Raw genomic sequence first — 17932 nt, 5'->3', positions numbered from 1 at the left:
TCCTCAGGGGACTCCGAAGTACACATGGGGGTCTGTGGGAACAGTGCAACCTCCCGTTACTAGATAAGCTAAGAAGGACTCTAGAGAAAAGACTGTATGGGAATGATAAGAATGTAAGAAATACCCTGCTGGTTCTGAGCTGTAGCCTGTCTGGCTGTCTCCAGCAGCAGAGCTGGACATGGTATTCAGGGAGAGTCATGGAACCTGCTTTCTGCAATCTGCTTGTGCTCCGTATCATGCATAGTTGGGGAAGTCTCAGGGACACATCCCTGTCTGTTTCCTTTAGTATCTGTTTCTGGATATGCTGTCCAGGAATTTATCTAATCCCTCTCTGATCCTGCAGACACTCCACTGCCTTCTTTGTCAGCAGGATCCACAAGTTCACTATCCCAGTGAAAAGTCATATTCACTGTCTTTCAGCTTAGCCACCACCTTCATGACTTTGTAAACCTCAGTAAGATCCCCCTCAGCTTCCCTCTTAGCCTTCCTCTCTACAAACCAAAATCCCAGCCTCTTTTTTCTGTCCTTCTAAAGCAGCTGCTTTATCCTTTTGACCATTTACTTGCTTAGCTCTGTCATTTCCTTTACTCCACTGCCACTGTCTTGAGATGCAGGACTAGGATTGCACCTGGTATTCAGTAAGTGGATCCCCTCCTTCTCGTTCACGGTGTCCTACCTTGTGATGTCCAAAATTTATTTGGTGGTTTGTTTGGCTTTTTGTTTTTTGGATTTTTTGGGGTTTTTTTTTGGGCTGCTGCTACACCTTGAAGCAATGATTTCAGAGAAACTGTCAACAACCTTCAGATCTTACAAGATGTAACTTCCAATTTTGAGTTCAGCATTGTTTAGACGTGGTTCAGATTATTTTCCACTAGATGCATGGTCCTGTCTATGTCAAATCTCACTTCTTTGCCTACTCACATTTGGGAAGTTGTGGAGTTCCTCGTGGCTGGTATGGCATTTGGCCACTTGAAATATCTTTGGAACATCTGCAGACTTGCAGGTTTCACTCTAGTCATGGTGATTCATGATTGTCTATTCATCTGGGTGACATTGTTTCCATGTGGGGAGCAAGTAGCAGGTCAGCAGGGAACAGCCTCAAGGAAAAAGACCAGCATCTGCACAGCTCCATCCCTAATTTGGAAGCTCAGTGTCGTTCAACAATGATCACACAGTCAGAGCTTTCCCTGGCTCTGTGAACTTTATGCTGCTTCATGAGCTTGTCTGTAATTGAATCTCATTCTCCAGGTTTGGGTGCACTGAAGACCCAGTTTTTCCTTCATGTAATGAGGATTTGTACCTCTTCTAGCAAGCTACTAGTCAGTGGGTGCCTTTCATGGGGTAATGTTCAAGCAAACTGGTCCCAAGGGAGGTTCTTTTTAGGATAGTCGCATCTAACATATAAGTGGTTCAAGCATGATTGAAGAAGAGATTGGGTATGACAGTCTCTGTCCACCTTTGCCTTTATTTGCTGACATTTTATGACAACCACTATAACAATATAATGGTTATAATAAAGTGGTAAGACCAGTAATTCTTGGGAAGATGATTATTCCATTTTGATGAATAGAGAGTAATCAAGGCACAGTGAGGTTTTGGTTGAGTTGCCTAAAGTCATTGAGAAATGTTATTGTGCAGTCAGGAAGGTGGCACAAGCTCTCTGATTCAAAGCTTAGTATATGTTCCATGTTTTGTTGCTGTGTGAGACCCATCTGGCCTGTGAAAGTCAGTCCTAATGGAAAAGCATTTGTCTTCTTGTAGGAAACCCCCTTCCTAAACTGACAGAAATTTGCATTATTATGAGCTTGCTAATGAATTCCTTTGCTTGCTTATATCAGCCTCTAACAAAAAGCTGGGATTCGACTGTATATTTGTCCACTTGAATAAACAATTTTAAATTTTGACCACAATGGTAAATTAAATAACCCTGTGCAGTACACAGCTGTATTTTTTGGCTTTGAAGGCTGTAACTGTTGTAATAATGTCAGTAGGGAGGGCTCTGGGCAACACTTTCTGTTGTTTGCCTAGAGGCATTAGAAGAAACAGTTCCTCTGGTCTGGCTGTTCTCCACTCACTGCACATGAAAAGTCCCAGTCTGAGACTGTTTATGTGCAGCAGGATCTACAACCTTCTTTGTAGCCCTTTTTCATGTCCTTACTTTCCAAGTGGTGGGTGTACAGGTACAGCTAGGAAAGTGACACTTGTGTGACTGCTGGTCAGAGAGCTGTGAAGAAGGTGAAAAAAAAGCATCCCTTGCTGCCTCTTTTGGTACCACTGTCCTGGGTGGCTAAAATGGGAAGTGATTGGGCCATCACTGCATGGTGGTATCTTTGTGCCCTGGCTGCAGACACCAACCAGCCTGGGAATATGGGCAGACTGAAGGAAGGAACAGATGTTTTGTAGATGAAAGAGGCCTGACCAAAACCTTAAAACATTTCTCAGGGACCAAGGTTTAGGAGAGATCTTGGGCCAAGGTGAGATCAGGAGTCTCTGGTCAGTGGGGAGCAAACTGTTTCTTCTTCCTTGTTCTGCCAAGAGCATCAGCTCTGGATGCAGCTGGGTGCAAGTGCCCTGCAGTTGAAGGATGAGGTCCTTTGTGTTCATAAAGCACAGAATGCCAGTGATTTTTGGTGGTGAAGATCCAAACCCTTAACTGGTTTTAGTAATTAATTTATTAATCTAAAAGGCGAGGGCCCTGAGGTTGTCTTTGGATCTCCTGTATTACTTTTCAGTCTGTGGCAGCAGATGAGCCCTCCTGTTTCTACTTAATTCTACTTTGTGATTTTTCTCCTTCTGCCTTATCTTTAGAGATCAACGATAAGCTGGGCATTAGCAGCTCTTGTAGCTGAAAATCTGTTTTGGGGAAAGGAATATTATGCTCCACATTTGATTCACATTTAACAAGAGATGCACATAAAAGTCTGAAACTACAGGTTTAAGCATTCTTGTTACCACATTGCAGCTGCAGGTTATAGAATGTGTACAGTAGTGCATTGTACTTACGAAATGCCCTAGTTATTTTATAATGAGTCCTGGTAGAAGCATGATCAAAGGGCTGAAAAAAGTTTATCCAGAAAGTGTTTCACTTCAACCTGGCATGTGCTGCCCAGTTAACTGTACATAATGGTGGGCACTCTGAGACATTGCATAAAGAAGACACATGCAGGATTTATCCACGCTTACGGGAAGGAAGGGTTTATAGTATGAGCATTATCCAGATAGACATTTACGTCACACTTGTTCCAGTTAGTGGTAGTAGGTCATAAGAGTCTTAGCATGAATCATTTAGGAGGAAAATTATTGTTTTATCATATACAAGCAGTAGATTTAATATATTGCAAAATCATTAGATCCAGCAGTTTTTACAATTTAATTGGCTGTGACATTCCGGTCTGAAAGGGGAATATAGGAAGTTAAAGCAAATACTCAAAATTCTGTATGCCTGCCTGCTAGTCAGAAGGATGTTAAAACAACTTAAAAAACACACAAAAAAACAACCTAGTACAGATTCAGGCTTGATCTTGCTGAGCTTCATCTGCAGTTCACTGTTGAATCCCTGCTAAATGCTGTCATTATGGGACCAATATTTTGAAAGAAGAGAAATTGTATTGAGTTCTGACTCTTGATCACACAGATATGTATCAGACTTCTTGATGCTTTTGTAATTTTCTCTGCTCCCTCTTGTGTGAATCTGTTCTTGATACTTGTATTTAGACATGATATCATGATTCTGTTGCAGCTCAATCCAGCCTTCTGGTTTTCTTTTATCATCCCTGTGCAATCCTGGAATTGATCTATTTTTCTTTAGATTTTTATATTCCTGTGTTTTTCTTGCTTGTCACCAGGCACATGTTTTTCATGAGTTACAGAGAAAAAAAGTGGCAGCACTTAGCTTGGCCTTTTTGGATCCCTGGATAAAGATAAATGTCCAGAGAATGGAAATATTCAGGAAGCTGGAAACATTATGGCATAGTTTTTGGTTTTGTGCTTCAAACTTGTGAAGAACTTCTCAGGGTTTGTAATGGTCCTTACATGGGAATGCCCTGGGAGTGTTCTGTGTACCTGGAAATTTAATCTATGGCTAGCTTCACTACAGTGTAATTTTGGACTAGTTTGACTTTTTTAAACCTGGGCAGATGTTTCCTGTCATCTAGTCACAGCAGAGAACCTGTGTGCTGGGAATCAGGGATGAGGCAGGGGATGCCCCTGTGCTGCCCAGCACACCTCCACAGCCTGAGGATGTCAGGTTGCCTCCATCTCTTCCTGCCCTCTACCCCAGCCTTTGGCCATCTGCACTGGGAACAACCTATGCTGTCACTGCATGTTGTGGCCCTGCCAGCCTCAGTTACGAGCCTGTGGTTGCTGCCAGCCAAAACACAGCAGCTGAAGCTTTGCTCCCATGTCCTTAGGATTGCTGCTGGGACCTGGTACCAAAACCCTCCCATCCATGATGCAGGCACCAATACAAAGTACTGAGACATCAGTAATTCCTGCACATGCAAAATGCCTGGTTGTTGTCCCTGCTGTGCCCTTGCTGGTACCAATTTTCATGTGGCTTTGGAGCAAGTAGAGAGAAGGATTCCTATAGAGCACTTTTGGGAATCCTTTCTTGAAGATTAGCTGGTTTAATAGCAAAAACATCAGCCCAGAAGCCAACTGTGTCCTGGGCTGCAACAAAAGCAGTGTGGCTAGCAGGTCAATGGAGGTGATTCTGTCCCTCTACTCTGCTCTTGTGAGAGCCCACCTAGAATGCTGTGTCCAGCTCTGAAGCCCCCAACACCAGAAGAACATGGAGCTGTTGGAGAAAGTGCAGAGGAGGGCCATGAAGATGACCCAAGGACTGGGGCACCTCTGCTGTCAGGGTAGGCTGTGGGCTGGGATTGTTCAGCCTGGAGAAGAGAAGGCTCTAGGGAGACCCTGAAGCATGTTCCAGTACCTGAAGGGTACAGGAAAGCTGGGAGGCACATTTGACAAAGTCATGGAGTGACAGGACAAGGGGTAATGGCTTTAAATTGGACGAGAGGAGATTTAGGTTGGACATCAGAAGGAAATTCTTCACTGTGGGGGTTGTGAGACAGTGGAATAGGTTGTGTGGATGCCCTATCCCTGGAAGTCTTCAAGGCCAGCTTGGATGAGGCACTGAGCAACCTGGTCTAATGGGAGGTGTCCCTGCCCATGACATGGGGGTTGGAACTAGATGATCTTTCAGGTCCCTTCCAACTCAAACCATTCTTGGATTCCAGAGGGCTAGTGGCTTTTGTCCAACAAACCTTTTCTTAGAAAATTAAAACAAAAATTAATCTCTGGATGTGGAGGCCTGTGACACACTAAATACTCAGTGCATTCAGTAACACTTTATAGTGACAAGGTTGGGATTTCTGTGTTTGATCATGAGTGATTTATGAAAATTGAGTAAACAGTGAAGCAGAATTCCTTTTCAGCTGCAGACTGGAGTCCTTCTCCCCATGCAGACTTGTGTGCTTAAAAAGTCATGCAAAGTTACTCCCATTCCTCTAGAGAATTACGTTTCCCACACACAATCCCTGGAAGAGCACGGGCTGAGATGAGAGACGCATGAAGTAATTCCTGCATTTAGTTTAAAACCAACCCCCCTTATCTTATTCATACCTCTCCAGCAGCTGTAAGGGACATAAGCTGAAACCATGGTGTGACAAACCAGGGAGCCCAGGAGGGTCCCATTTAGTTTTCTTGCCTCAGGGCAAATGACTCTGACCTGACCAATTTCCTCATACCTGAGCCCTCCTCATCAGCTGAGATGCAGCTGAATGTGGTTGTGCTGGGAAAAGCTGTCACTTTGGGTGGTGCAAGCAGTCCTTGAAATGAATCCTAACCTTGGAAGAACATGTTTTGTGCTTTTTCAGCTTCTCACCATGCAGCAAACCTGATGTTACCTCTCTGCTTAAGAATACTAATTGGGTAATTGAAAACTTCATTTAAAAGATACAGGTTCTCTTTTGCACTAGTCTGTAGATTTTATCTTGCATGTTTGTCTTCACTTTTCCCCCCTTTACAAGAGTTAATGCCTTCTCCTTGGCTTTCCCTCATCCTCCTTTCATGCACACACAGAACTGAGAATAAAACTTCAAAATTTACCCAGAAATTACAGTTGGAGCTTTCAAAACTGTCTAATATGGTAACAACAATTTACAGATACTCAATTTGGGTATGTTGTTTTGGAAAGTATGTTAACTATCTGGTATCTCAAATATTAGGGTTGATTTGGATATTTCAAGTTAGACGCCACAATCATTGATCTCTTAGAAATGTAGGCTTCTAAGTTCTCACAGAAATTAAAAAATAAGGGTGACAAAGGAGTGTATGTTATACATTGCTCATATTTTTGTTAAGTATGAATAGCTTTTACAGGAATCAATCTGTTCAGAGATTCCAGTCAGTTCTTACAAATCTGTTACACTTTGCTGTAAAATTCACTGAAGTTTCATGCTAACTCTGGAGATTTTATATTTAGTTTATGTCATCATGCAGAGTATGCATTATTTAAAGGACAGTTGGTTAAAAACATGTTGCTGCTTTTGCCTTCTTTTTTCAATATTTTGCTTAAACATGTTCTCTTTCTTTGTTTCAAAGTCCTGTTGTCTAATATAGCCCTTGTTGAAAGTGGAAATACAGAAAAATATGTCTTGGCAAGTCATCTCAACCCCGTAATTTTTAGGCTGAGACAACAGCACACATGATGGAGGGTTATGATTGTTGATGATCAGAGGGCTGGAGCATCTATCCTGTGAAGGCAGGCTGAGAGAGCTGGGGCTGTTCAGAAGGCTCTGGGGACACCACACAGTGGACTTCCAGTACCTGGAGGGGCTATAAGAAAGCGGGGGAGGGACTTTATACCAGGGCATGTAGTGATAGGACAAGGGGTTATGGTTTCAAACTGGAGGAGTGTGGATTGAGATTAGATATTGGGAAGAAATTATTTCCTGAGACAGTGGTGGGACACTGGACCAGGCTGCTTGGAGAAGCTGTGGCTGCCCCTCCCTGGAAGTGTTCAAGGCCAGGTTGGATGGTGCTTTGAGCAACCAGGAGGTGTCCCTGCCCATGCAGGGGGTTGGAACTAGGTGGTCTTTGAGGTTCCAAACAATTCTATGAATCTGTGATCCCTGGCAGAACATGTGGGACTGCCAATGGCTGCTGTTAGGGTTTCCTTCTCTTGCTAGTCATCATGCCACTGGCCTCTGTGCATAGCAGCCCCTTGGTGTGCCAATTTGTGGGCCTAATTACTGGCTTGAGAGTTTCTGATGTAGATTTCTTAGCCTGTAAATTGCCAAATCCACAGTAAGCTCTGCTTATTATTAGCTCTTTGTGTCAGTTCATGTAATTCAGAAGTTCAGGGGTTGTATGTGGATCTTTCCCAGCCTGCATTGTTTTCCCCATGCCAAATACTTTCTGTGACTAATTTAGGTCAACCACAAGTTTGTCACTTCACTTTGTTAGTGTTCAAGGAACTGCTTATATTACTGGGATACCATTTTTTGTGCCAGCCTTGATCTCTAGCAGTGCTTGGTCACTGCCTTTTTGCCTGCATTGCTAAGTCTCCTGAGACTTCTGTATTACAAAGTGAAGGGTTTTGCAGAGGGTTGTTCAGAGGGTCCGGTTAGACTTCCAGTGTGAGCAGCTTCAATAGGAGTAGGTTAATCTGCATGAATGTTCTGTCTCAGCCTCGGATCTCTTAGGTGAGCTTTGTGAAAGAACTCTTTTCTGTAGCAGTCTATGGTAAAGCATTAGTTGACCACTCCATAATACTGATCATAGTATTAATCTTTAAAGAACAGACCTTCAAAAGCACTGGGTGCACTTCCTGCTTGTTGACTTTGCTGGGAAGAGGGAATTGAGCACACACCTATGGGAATGAGTTCAGATGAAGCTCCAGGGGGCCTTTCAGGCACTAGTCAAGCACTGCTTGGTTGGACAGAGTTTTATTTTGTTTGGTACCTAATGAGAGGGTTGCCTCAGTTCTCATGAGAAAACTCTCTTTAGGTTGTCAGTGTATGGAAAAATTCAGGGTGTGTATGTAGCTGGGAAGCCCCATTACCATGTCTGCATATCTGTAGTTGTAAAATATGATCTATGGCAGCACAAAATTTAAAATTTGATGGCATCCCAGGAAGTACTTAATTGCATTTGTTCATTACAAAGTTGTCTCCTTTTCTGGAATTTATTTTAGCTAATTAGGTGGAAATGTCAAAGTAGTATTTCAGATGACGGAAACATCATATATTATCATACATGAAGCAATTAACTCTTTTGACAAATATTTATTGTGGTGTCATCTTTAATTAAATTTTCAGTACTAGACACAGAGCAGGTTCTTCCTAAAAGGAGGCCTTCCCAGCACTGTCAATGAGCATTTGACTGATGGGACTTAATTGAACTTGGTACTGAAAGAGCTGGTGGCCTAGGCATGAAGATATCAACATGACATGATTTCACAATGCAGATTTCTGATATTTTGGCAAAAGCCCAAAGCAATTTCCCTGCCCTCCTGCCACCCCAACTCTGTCTCAGATATGGCAGATATATTATGCTGGAGAAGATTCATCTCCAGTCACTACTGTTTTTCCACTGAAATGGTTTGTAGGAGACAAAAATGCCGTGTGTTTGTGCTGCAAAGATGGATAATGCTGAGAAGCAGGACTGGAGATGTGTTTCAAAAAAAAATCAATTTTTTTTTTTTAAATTTAGTTCTTGGGGTTATTCATGTGGAAACATGTTACAAATGTGACTGTTTGGTTAGTTCCTCTTAAACAGATAGGTCTTGCAGATGATGTGCCACTGAGAAACAACTCCTGACAGTTATAACTGAACCAGATAAACAGTTCTGCCAGCTCCCAAATAACACTGTAAAACAAAAGGGTTCTGCTTATCGTTTTCCATTTCTTCATGCCTATCAAACTATTTAACTGTGCATTACCTATCACAAAGGGTCTCTGTGTTATTTTGCTTGTTTTCTGCAGTCATGGTTTTTACCTTCTCTGTTGCAGGACCTACTGCAGTACTCTTGTTCAGCTGTATCATTCCTCACCTACTGCTATTTTCACCTTCCCCCTTGCAAAGACACCTTTGGAAGTGCTGCATGAGATATCTCCATGTCATGGCCATTCAGCAAGTGTATTAACCTGTACATATGTTTTTATTTTTTTTAAGGGAGAAACAACACCAGAAAGTGGCCGGGATGGTCCCAGTGTTCAGATCAGCTCAGGGCAGAACACCTCTGACCCAGTGGGAGCAGGTGGCTCAGCAGCCTCCCAGAGCCTGGTTGCCCCAGCCGGGGTCTCAGCAGGTACCTCAGCTGCAGCTTCGTTCTTCATAAGGTAGTTTTTCACCTTTCTGGTTTCTGTAACTCCTCATGGGTTTTCACACATTTGTGAAATGGCATTGAGTCTTGCCATGGGTAGAAGGTGTAGTGTGTGATGCTGGTTGCTGAGAGGTGGAGTTGGTCACCTGGTCATGACTGTGGCTTCCCATGGTCACTGGCGAGCAGGGCTGTGTTGCTGATGCTCCATTTCTCTCTGAGCAGGAAACTTCATTGACCAAAACCCAATAAAAAGTGTGTTTGTCTTTTTCTATTCCTTAATGGATGTTTCCACCTGTAGCAGAGTCTGTTATTCTCTAGGTTTCTCTGGAGAAGAAGCTGAAGTAACAAGTTTTTTCACTCAGATCTCAAAAAAAAAGTTTGACTTGTGTTCATTAGTGTGGCCTATGTGTGCAAATAAAAGCTGTTCCATAGTTGGTAACGAGTTAAAACAGTTTAAGACATTCTTTTTTTAGCAGTGTCGTAGAACAATCTTATATTTTTCCATTCTTGGGTCTTATAATGAAAATTATATGTTGGTTTTGTTTGTCAAATGTTTGTTGTAATTAGCAATGTTGATTAAATGCACTAGGCTGTCAAGCAGATGGTATTTAAAACAACAAAATCCAGGGCTTTGTACTTGCATTCCAAATTCCTTTTTTAATTCAGAACTGAACATGTTTTGAGACAATATTGAAAAACGTATGTCTGTGAATGGTATTAAAGTCAGATTTATGCACTGAGAGTTCTTCTTCTGTAATCCTGATGTTAATTGTCTTACTTCCTTTTCCTTGATCTTTAAAAAAGTTTTGTGCCATTAAAAAAGTGATGCTTACTAGAAGTTACAGTCTGACCTCAGAGGGAGCTCAACTTCCCTCGTTCTTTGTGTTTACAAGAGTATAGTACAGTGAGTCTTAAGCATTATATGTCTACACATCATAGTCTGTGCACAAGAGGATGGGAAATGGCTACCCCAAGAGAGGTGTATGTCAGTTAGTGTTTTGTCCTGTGCAAGGTGCTGCAGGTTTAAAGTCAAGACAGAGAAGCAAGGTGCCTACAAAGGATGACTTGTTTAATAAGATAGGTGTCTGAAATCAGTGGGAATGGAAAGGCAAGGGGAAAAGCTCAAAAGTCTTTTCCTGTTTTGTTACCCAAATAAGGATAAATGAATCCTCTGCAAAGTACCTGGACTGGACAGCAGCACGGCTTTCATCCAGCATTTCATATTGTGGGTATGAACAGTGTGATTTAGCTTAATCTGCTTTGGGTTTATTTCAGTGTGAATCTGTATGTCATAAGCAGACGTAAATACTAACTTTCACTGAGGAGTCCAGAATATAGCATATCCTCCTTGGAATGGAAAGAAAGAAATCAGTGCCTAATAATCTGAAGTAAGACCAAAAATGTTTTCACCCAGTCATGCTTCTGTTACTGGTCAGCAAAGCAGTTCTGGTTTTGCAAAGTGACACTAATGGTTGTTATTCACTTGATTCAAAGGTTCTTGAATTCAGGAGTGAGGCTGCAAATGACATCATTGTATGTTGGATCAGGCCCTAATTGCTTCTCATGAATCTGTCTTTGCCTTGAGTGAATCAGTTTTATAGCTTTAGCAGCTATGTGCTAGCTAAAACATTTTAAAACCCATTAGTACATTGCTTATTCCCTACCCATGTTTCCTCTGTTCTAAATTGATTCTCTTCAATTTTTTTTTTAATCTGAAGAACAGGTCTGGCTGAAGTTTTTTTTGTACAAAGCACTTCTGCTTCTTTTTTTGTGGTGGTTGTTCCAGAGACAGACTTAAGTGAGAAATAAATTTTTCCTTTAACAGTTATCAGTTATCTGAATTATTTTTGTAGCATTTTCATGATCTTTCATCACTCCGCTGATTAGTGTATTTCAGCATTCATTTTGTAGTATTCCAGAGCCCATCTAAGAATCTTGGGTTCCCTAAGAGCAAGCACTCAAGAAACAACTTCAGCTATGACTGTGATTAAAAACACAAATTGGAATGCAGGAATCTCACAAAGGCTGGGGGAGAAAGATCCATTGTTGATCCCTGTCATAAATACATCGAGTAGGTCCTCAGGTGGGTACTGCTGCATAGACCTGGCAAGGCTGCTCAACCATCACTGGCATTGACCTCAGGAGGGGCTCTCTCACCCACTGCTCCTTCTTCTCTTCTGACTTCTCCTGCCATGGGGACCTTATGGATCAAAGTTTTGATACTGAGTTTTCCTCCTGCCCTTGGGCAGTACAGTCCTCAGCAGGAGGGGAGAGGGAGAGCAGAAGATCTAAAAGGATGAGTGAGAGACAGGTACTGGCAGAAACTGGTGTGGAACCAGCTTATCCAGAGACCACAAGTATTGGGATACCAACAGTGTTGGCAACTTTTGTTCAGTAATGATAGGATATCAGGCTTCTTTGCTCCAGCCATTTCAGTCCCATCTCCTCTTTTCCTTTGCACCATCCAGCCTCGACCATGTTGAGGAAGAAGGTCATCCCTGAATCCTTTGCAGCAGCATCCAGTTCTCTGTCCTTCAGCTCTCTGTTCAGCTGATCCTCTCTCAGCAAGCACCGAGAGGTGTAAGAGGAGTGATGGCACTCATGTTATGCTGTAGTCCCTGCTTATTGCATTTGCTGATTCTTTCCTTACTGTGTTTCTCTCCTCAGCAACTTAAATTCTGAACCTCATGGCAGGGCCAGTGTGTGACTCGTGTTATGCAGAGCCTGGCACTTTTTGTTCCTTGTTCTCTGCTGGAATAAATGCCATTAATATATCGATTATCACACAAACACATACATTTATTTTTTTCCTTTATTATTATTATTTTTTTTACAAATGGTTGCCCTCTCTTTGACCAAATCCACCATCTTTTTACAAGAGCCCTTTTGTAAAAGGGGCTGTGGTTGGAAGTCTAGCTTGAGAGAGGGGCTGTTTTGTCATAGAGTAGCTAAATAAAAATATGCATGTCTGTTTACATTCAGTGTAATTGGACATAAGGTTAGTTACTTTTGAAGACAAAGCCTTTGTAGGGTGCTTGTAGAAACTGCATCTGTGATTTACTTAGCAGCAGCAACACTAGATACAGATTTTTTTCACATGAATAAAGGGTTCCAGTCTTGTTCTTCATGAAATGGCATTAGCTGTGTTTGTACAGGTTCTAGCACAGTTAGCATTTGGGCTGTGGCATGCTTTCCTGGCAGCAAATATATGTCTTTTTCACATTAAACCTAGAGTCTCTATGCAGTAAAATAATACATTTTGACTCTTGCTTGTGAGCTGTCTTGTACCTTGGAAGGGAGGAGGCCTGTGCAGGTTTTTGGTTGGTTTGTTTTTTACTCTGGTTTGAGTTCCAGATTTGTATTTTTAAGGTCACAAACTCAAGGAATTATACAGAAAGTTCATATCTTCACCTGAAAAATAATAATAGCTGGAGCAAAATGTTTTCCTGGTCGTAAGAGCTACCTATGGTGAAAATTGGTATCTTTAAGATAGTCTTTGCAGTGAATGCATTGGTTTTGTAAAGCATATGTGCAGTCCAAATCTACATATTCATCCAAAGCTCTTTCTCATTTGAATGTCATATTTAATTTCTTGAAGCTTAATTATGTTCTGCTTACAAAAAAAAATAATAAAATGTATTTTATTCATTACCTAGAAAAGCAGAGTGTGTCTATCATGGAAGTGCTAAGTATTCAAAATCAAAGCCAAATATTAGAGCCAGCAGACAGAAGGCTATTAAGAAATTAAATCAGTTTGAAGCTTTTTTCCTTGCTCTGATCTGTCACAGAAGGAGGAAGGCTCTGATTAACATCTGACTGTGTCACACAAGCAAATTGCCAGACATTACTCAGTGGTCATGTTACCAAAGGACCACGGGATGAAGCAGAAAATATAGCTTCTCAGTGAGTCACTGATGGAGTGTGAAAGCCAGAACAAAAAGCATTCTGGGCATGGATGGCTATGAAAAGGGTCTCAGTTTACCTTTACAGTGCAGGAGGAGAAGTTTAATCTTGCATTCTTTAGATTTAAGAAGAATGCAGCTGGGCTTTGTCCCATAGTATGGCATGAGCTGTGCCTTGTTAGTACTCCACACTTTATACCTGTTTCCAGGTGTGGGGATTTTTGTGTAAGGAACCTGAACAAACTTTATATTGCTAAGTGAAAATATGTAAGATAGTTGTAGGACCCTTCTGTGGGCTATGCTTGCAACTAAGTAAATATTGGCATATTGTGGTATAAAGCTGTAGGCATTTTTTGTCACCTGAACACCTTGGGAAGAGAGGAAGTGACGTTTCCAAGAACAGGCAGGAGAAGGGCAGCGAGGAGGAGGAGTAGAATGGGCATGCACTTGGCAAGAGGTTAATGGGCTATCTGCCAAAAAAGAAAACCTCTCCCTTGGGAGGAGAATCAAGGCCCCAAAAGAAACTGAAGCTGTCATCATTAATGAGCCATTTCTATATGTTGGTGGCTGGTGACAATGATGGCAGCACTGCCTGTGCTGCTGGGTGGGATTGCAGTGTTTGAGTGAGAGTAGGGGTGTCTGGCCTTGATCACAAGGGTTGAAAGGAAGGTTTGAGCAGTGACAGGGGAGCTAGGAGGAATCAAAGCTGTTTACAAGAAAATATGTATAAAAGCAATCAACCCTAGGCAAGGCTGAGTAGAGGACAACATGTATTAAGTTCCCCTTCTTAAATGTTAATCATGTTAGAAATTTGATTGTCACATCTTTTCAAACTGGTTTGATCACAGGGTTGCACTGGTTGCCGTGGGACGGCTGCATTTGTCACAGGGAAATAGTTGTGTAGTTGCAGCTACTTTCCCTTATATCCATCTGCTTTTGTTTGACAAATTAGTTTTCCAAACATAGCACTCACTATGCACCCACTAGTTTTCAGGTTACTAAATTATTTGCAGTGTTTCTGGGCTTTGGTAGATTAAAACCATTTAAGATGATCTGAAGAGTCATAGTGGTGAATCACACCGATTGTCTTTCCACTCTCACGATACTCCTGCATGTTTGGGAAAGCTGTGTCAATTTAGACATATTAGAAAACATTACACATGCTATGCTTTTCTACAAGCAGCTTTTCCTTACAAGATATAACATACAACCTCTGAGTAATGTCATTGGACATCTTAAGAGTTAAAATAAGCATAGCTGTCTTTTTCTAGATTCAGGATATTCCATCATATTTTCATGCCTGTGAGTTGTGGATTAAAGAATCTAATTATTCACTAATGAGCAGTAATGGTACATATAAACTAAGGGTCACTATCCTATTACAGGCACCTGATGGTTCACTGATAAGCATTTGGTCATTAGATTGACCATAAAATATAGTCAATAATTGAGGTTACTCATAGAGCAGACACCTTATCAGCTTTAGGCATGGTGGGACAGCTTGTCAGTACTCTGTGTACTGATTGTGCTGTGACTGAGCATATGATTAGGGTATTGAAGCAGTCTGTATCTAATGAAACTGCAGGAAAGGCATAGCAATATTAGCACAACCACTAAATGACTAATGTGTTTTTGTTCCAAGCCTCAGACACTTCAATTAGTTCCAATAAACTCTGATCTAGTGTAGCGGTAGGCAGAGAATTCAGATATTTTGTGTACAAGCTTTCATTACACCAGTCTGAATTTGTAACGTTTTGGGGACAGATGAAATCTGTGTGGCTTTGAGTGAAAAATGATGGAAATAATAAAGGCTGTCATTACCATTTTTACTTCATTTTTTTCCAGTTTTACGTTTGCACTTTTTACATGTAGAATACTTGCTGAGACAATGCCTCATGCCTGATTTAAAAGCTGAAGCTGACAGCAGCAAATTAGGTGTCTACATATTCTGCTTTAAGGTCCATTCATGCAGTTCATGTAGGCTTGTGCATATAGATCTAAATTTAGAGTGTGTTCCTTAGCGTTTTGTACCATATGGAACATTAGTCAAATAGTCTAGTTCTTGAAAGCTTTTGTAGAAATATTGATTTTACTGTGCTTCAAACTGTTGCTGAGAAAATAATCTCAGAACCTATTCTTCTATGATTTCTTTTTTTTCCACGAGGATGCCTTAACTTTCATAAATTATTTAATATGGTGAAGGATGCAAAATACCTTTTGTCTTTCTGAACTGCTGTTCAGGCTTCTGTGATGTGACCTTGGAAAGTAACCATAGAAACATGTTAAAAGCATCAACTGAAAATCAGTAGTTTCGTTTGACAGTGATGCAAATTCTGTGAAAGAAAATTATGATGTATTAAGAACACTTGAGGCATATATTACTGCTAACCTGTTAAACCTCATCATTACATGACTATAGGTACTTTCAGAACTTAATGCAGGGGAAAAAAGCACAAAAACATAAGACATACTTTTTTTTTTTTTTTTTAAGTTGCCATGTGTAAGATGTTTCTAGCTAAATCACTTCAGCCTGTTTGTCCTGTTAAAAGCAAGTATTATGTTTTTGCAAAGCTCATGATGTAGTTCACCAGTTCTCTTTATTTCATGGTTGTAAACTTTTGCCCTGTACACTGCTGGGATTCCCTGGTATCCTGGCTTTGTGCAGAGCTGGCACAGTTTAAATCTCTTTGACAGACAAAGTGGATAACTGGGTTATAAATAAGTAGCAGTTCACCAAAGGGTGAAGAAAATGTGTGATAAACTGGATCCTGAGTTAGACATTTTTGTGCTGACCTGTGGTAGTTAAGCTGGTCTGTGAGGTTGAAAGAGGAGTGCTTGCTATAGTTGCTGGTAACTGTAGTAAATTCTTGGTGGTTGACAGATCAAGGGAAGAAGTGAAGTCACTTGTTAAATATTCCTCATTAAGCATAACCCATGCCTGAGAAATCCTCTGGCGAGGTGATGTGGGAAAATTAAATTTGAATCAATTACCTAGGAAAGTGGGGTACCAGCTCTTCCCAATCAAGACTGCCACTGCTTTGCTGGCAGCTACGTCCAAAACCCAGGCATGGTTTGTCCCTACTTTGCAGTGTCACAGCAGTGTTGCAGGAGCTGTGGGGCTCTTGAGAGATGTGATGGCTCCCAGGCATTAATGCAGCTCAGCAGCCCCTCAGCACACCAGCCCTTCTTTGTTAAATGCCCCGCAGTGCTTCAGCTTGCTACTTTTTGGTCACTGTTGGAAGCTGATTGGGAAGGTTGGCTGAGCAATCTGTGGCTTGGGGGAGAGCTACAGATGTGCAGATCAAGTGGAGCATCCAGCTGTTTCTGGGAGAGCCAGCTATATAATTAGCCTTTTCCCCTTAATGAATGTCTCCTCTGAATTTAGTGGGCTGGAGCAGCCTGGGCCCTGCCATGTCTTCCCCACTGCATGGTGCTGGAGAGGGGGATGCCATCCCAACCCCCATTACCATGGGGTCAGGGAAAGCAAGAAAGCCCTCATGGAGATGTGTTAATGGAGTTGGAGTGGGTGCCACTGAAGGGCTTGCCCCGTCTTGCCGGTGCCATTCTGTGGCTGCTGGAATGTAGTGGCCAGCTGTCCCCAGAGAGTAAACATGACCTGTGTGTAGCACAGCACTGTGCAGGGACAGGAGACAGGGCAGGGGGTGCAGTGTGGTGCAGTATCTTGTGTCATCTTAAGGCAGCTTAAGCTTGCCTAGTTGCTGTGGCAGCATAATACTGCCTATAATTAAGGACAAACAAAAGAGTGTATGCTTTAGGTATATGCCATTTCATGTTGGTCTGTAAGGAGGATAAGTTAGAAGACAAGATTGAATTTAGTAGGCTTTGTTGCTGGAAACAGGAATGACTGTCAGGACAGCATGTTTAAGAGCAGAACATCATTACTGGTATTGTTGGTAATACAGCATCATATGTTTGCACAGTGCTTTATCAGCATATGGTAAGCCAGGCTCCCTGCTATGAAGAGCTCATCCGTGATGACTGTGAGGCTGATGGGGCAAGCAGAGATGAGACACACAGCTGTAGTTCAGCAAAGGGAGGAGGTGCACAAATTGCAGTGGCTGAGAGGACAGGTAAGATAGAGTTTTGGACATTGGCAGTGCTGCGTTAGAACACTGCTAAAAGCATGAAAAATGGCCCAAAGCCCAGTAGATCTGTGATCAGGTTAAGTCTGTTTAATTAGAGAGGGGAGGCACTGACTGATCAGCTGAGGTGGAGAGCCTGTGGGATTTGAGTGACCATCAAAGGGAATTAGCTGAGAAAGAAAAGATGGTGGTAACCAGATAAAGCAGTTTTGGGTATTTAGGAGTCATTGCCTTGGAATATGAAGCTCCTCTTTATAGAGAGTTAGAGATCATGGTATGAACCAAGGGGAGATTGTACAAGGCATCAGTGTCAGGGAGATCTTTGGAAGGAGAAGCCTCACCTGGATAGCACAGGCCACAGGGGTTGTGTGGGACCATAGGCTATGGTGGAGTTGGCAAAATGAAGAAAGGAAGGAGCCTGGTACCTTGACAGGAAATATGAGAAGGAGGAAGTGAAAGAGGGGAAAAAACAGATCTAGAGATGTGGGGGCCTCGTGGTGAAGCTAGGATTTTGGAGAGGATGTTCTAGGTTTACTCCAGCTTCATAGCAAAAGCAGAATTGGAGCACAACAAAACACTTGAAATGTTTCCTG

The 17932-nt window shown here is 41.9% G+C and overlaps 1 protein-coding gene across 1 annotated transcript in view; it reads left to right on the top strand.

Moving 5' to 3' along the window:
* The window catches only part of KIF26A (kinesin family member 26A), a 97872-nt gene that overhangs the window by 42759 nt on the left and 37181 nt on the right, over positions 1 to 17932 (top strand). Inside the window, exon 3 of the mRNA XM_010008162.1 lies at positions 9188 to 9350. Within this exon, the coding sequence (XP_010006464.1) occupies positions 9188 to 9350 (163 nt within the window). The remainder of the gene's footprint in view (positions 1 to 9187; positions 9351 to 17932) is intronic.

The sequence above is a fragment of the Chaetura pelagica genome, unplaced genomic scaffold, assembly GCF_000747805.2.
Source record: "Chaetura pelagica isolate M959 unplaced genomic scaffold, ChaPel_1.0 scaffold242, whole genome shotgun sequence".
NCBI lineage: Eukaryota > Metazoa > Chordata > Aves > Apodiformes > Apodidae > Chaetura > Chaetura pelagica.
This window is presented reverse-complemented; position numbering and strand designations above follow the sequence as displayed.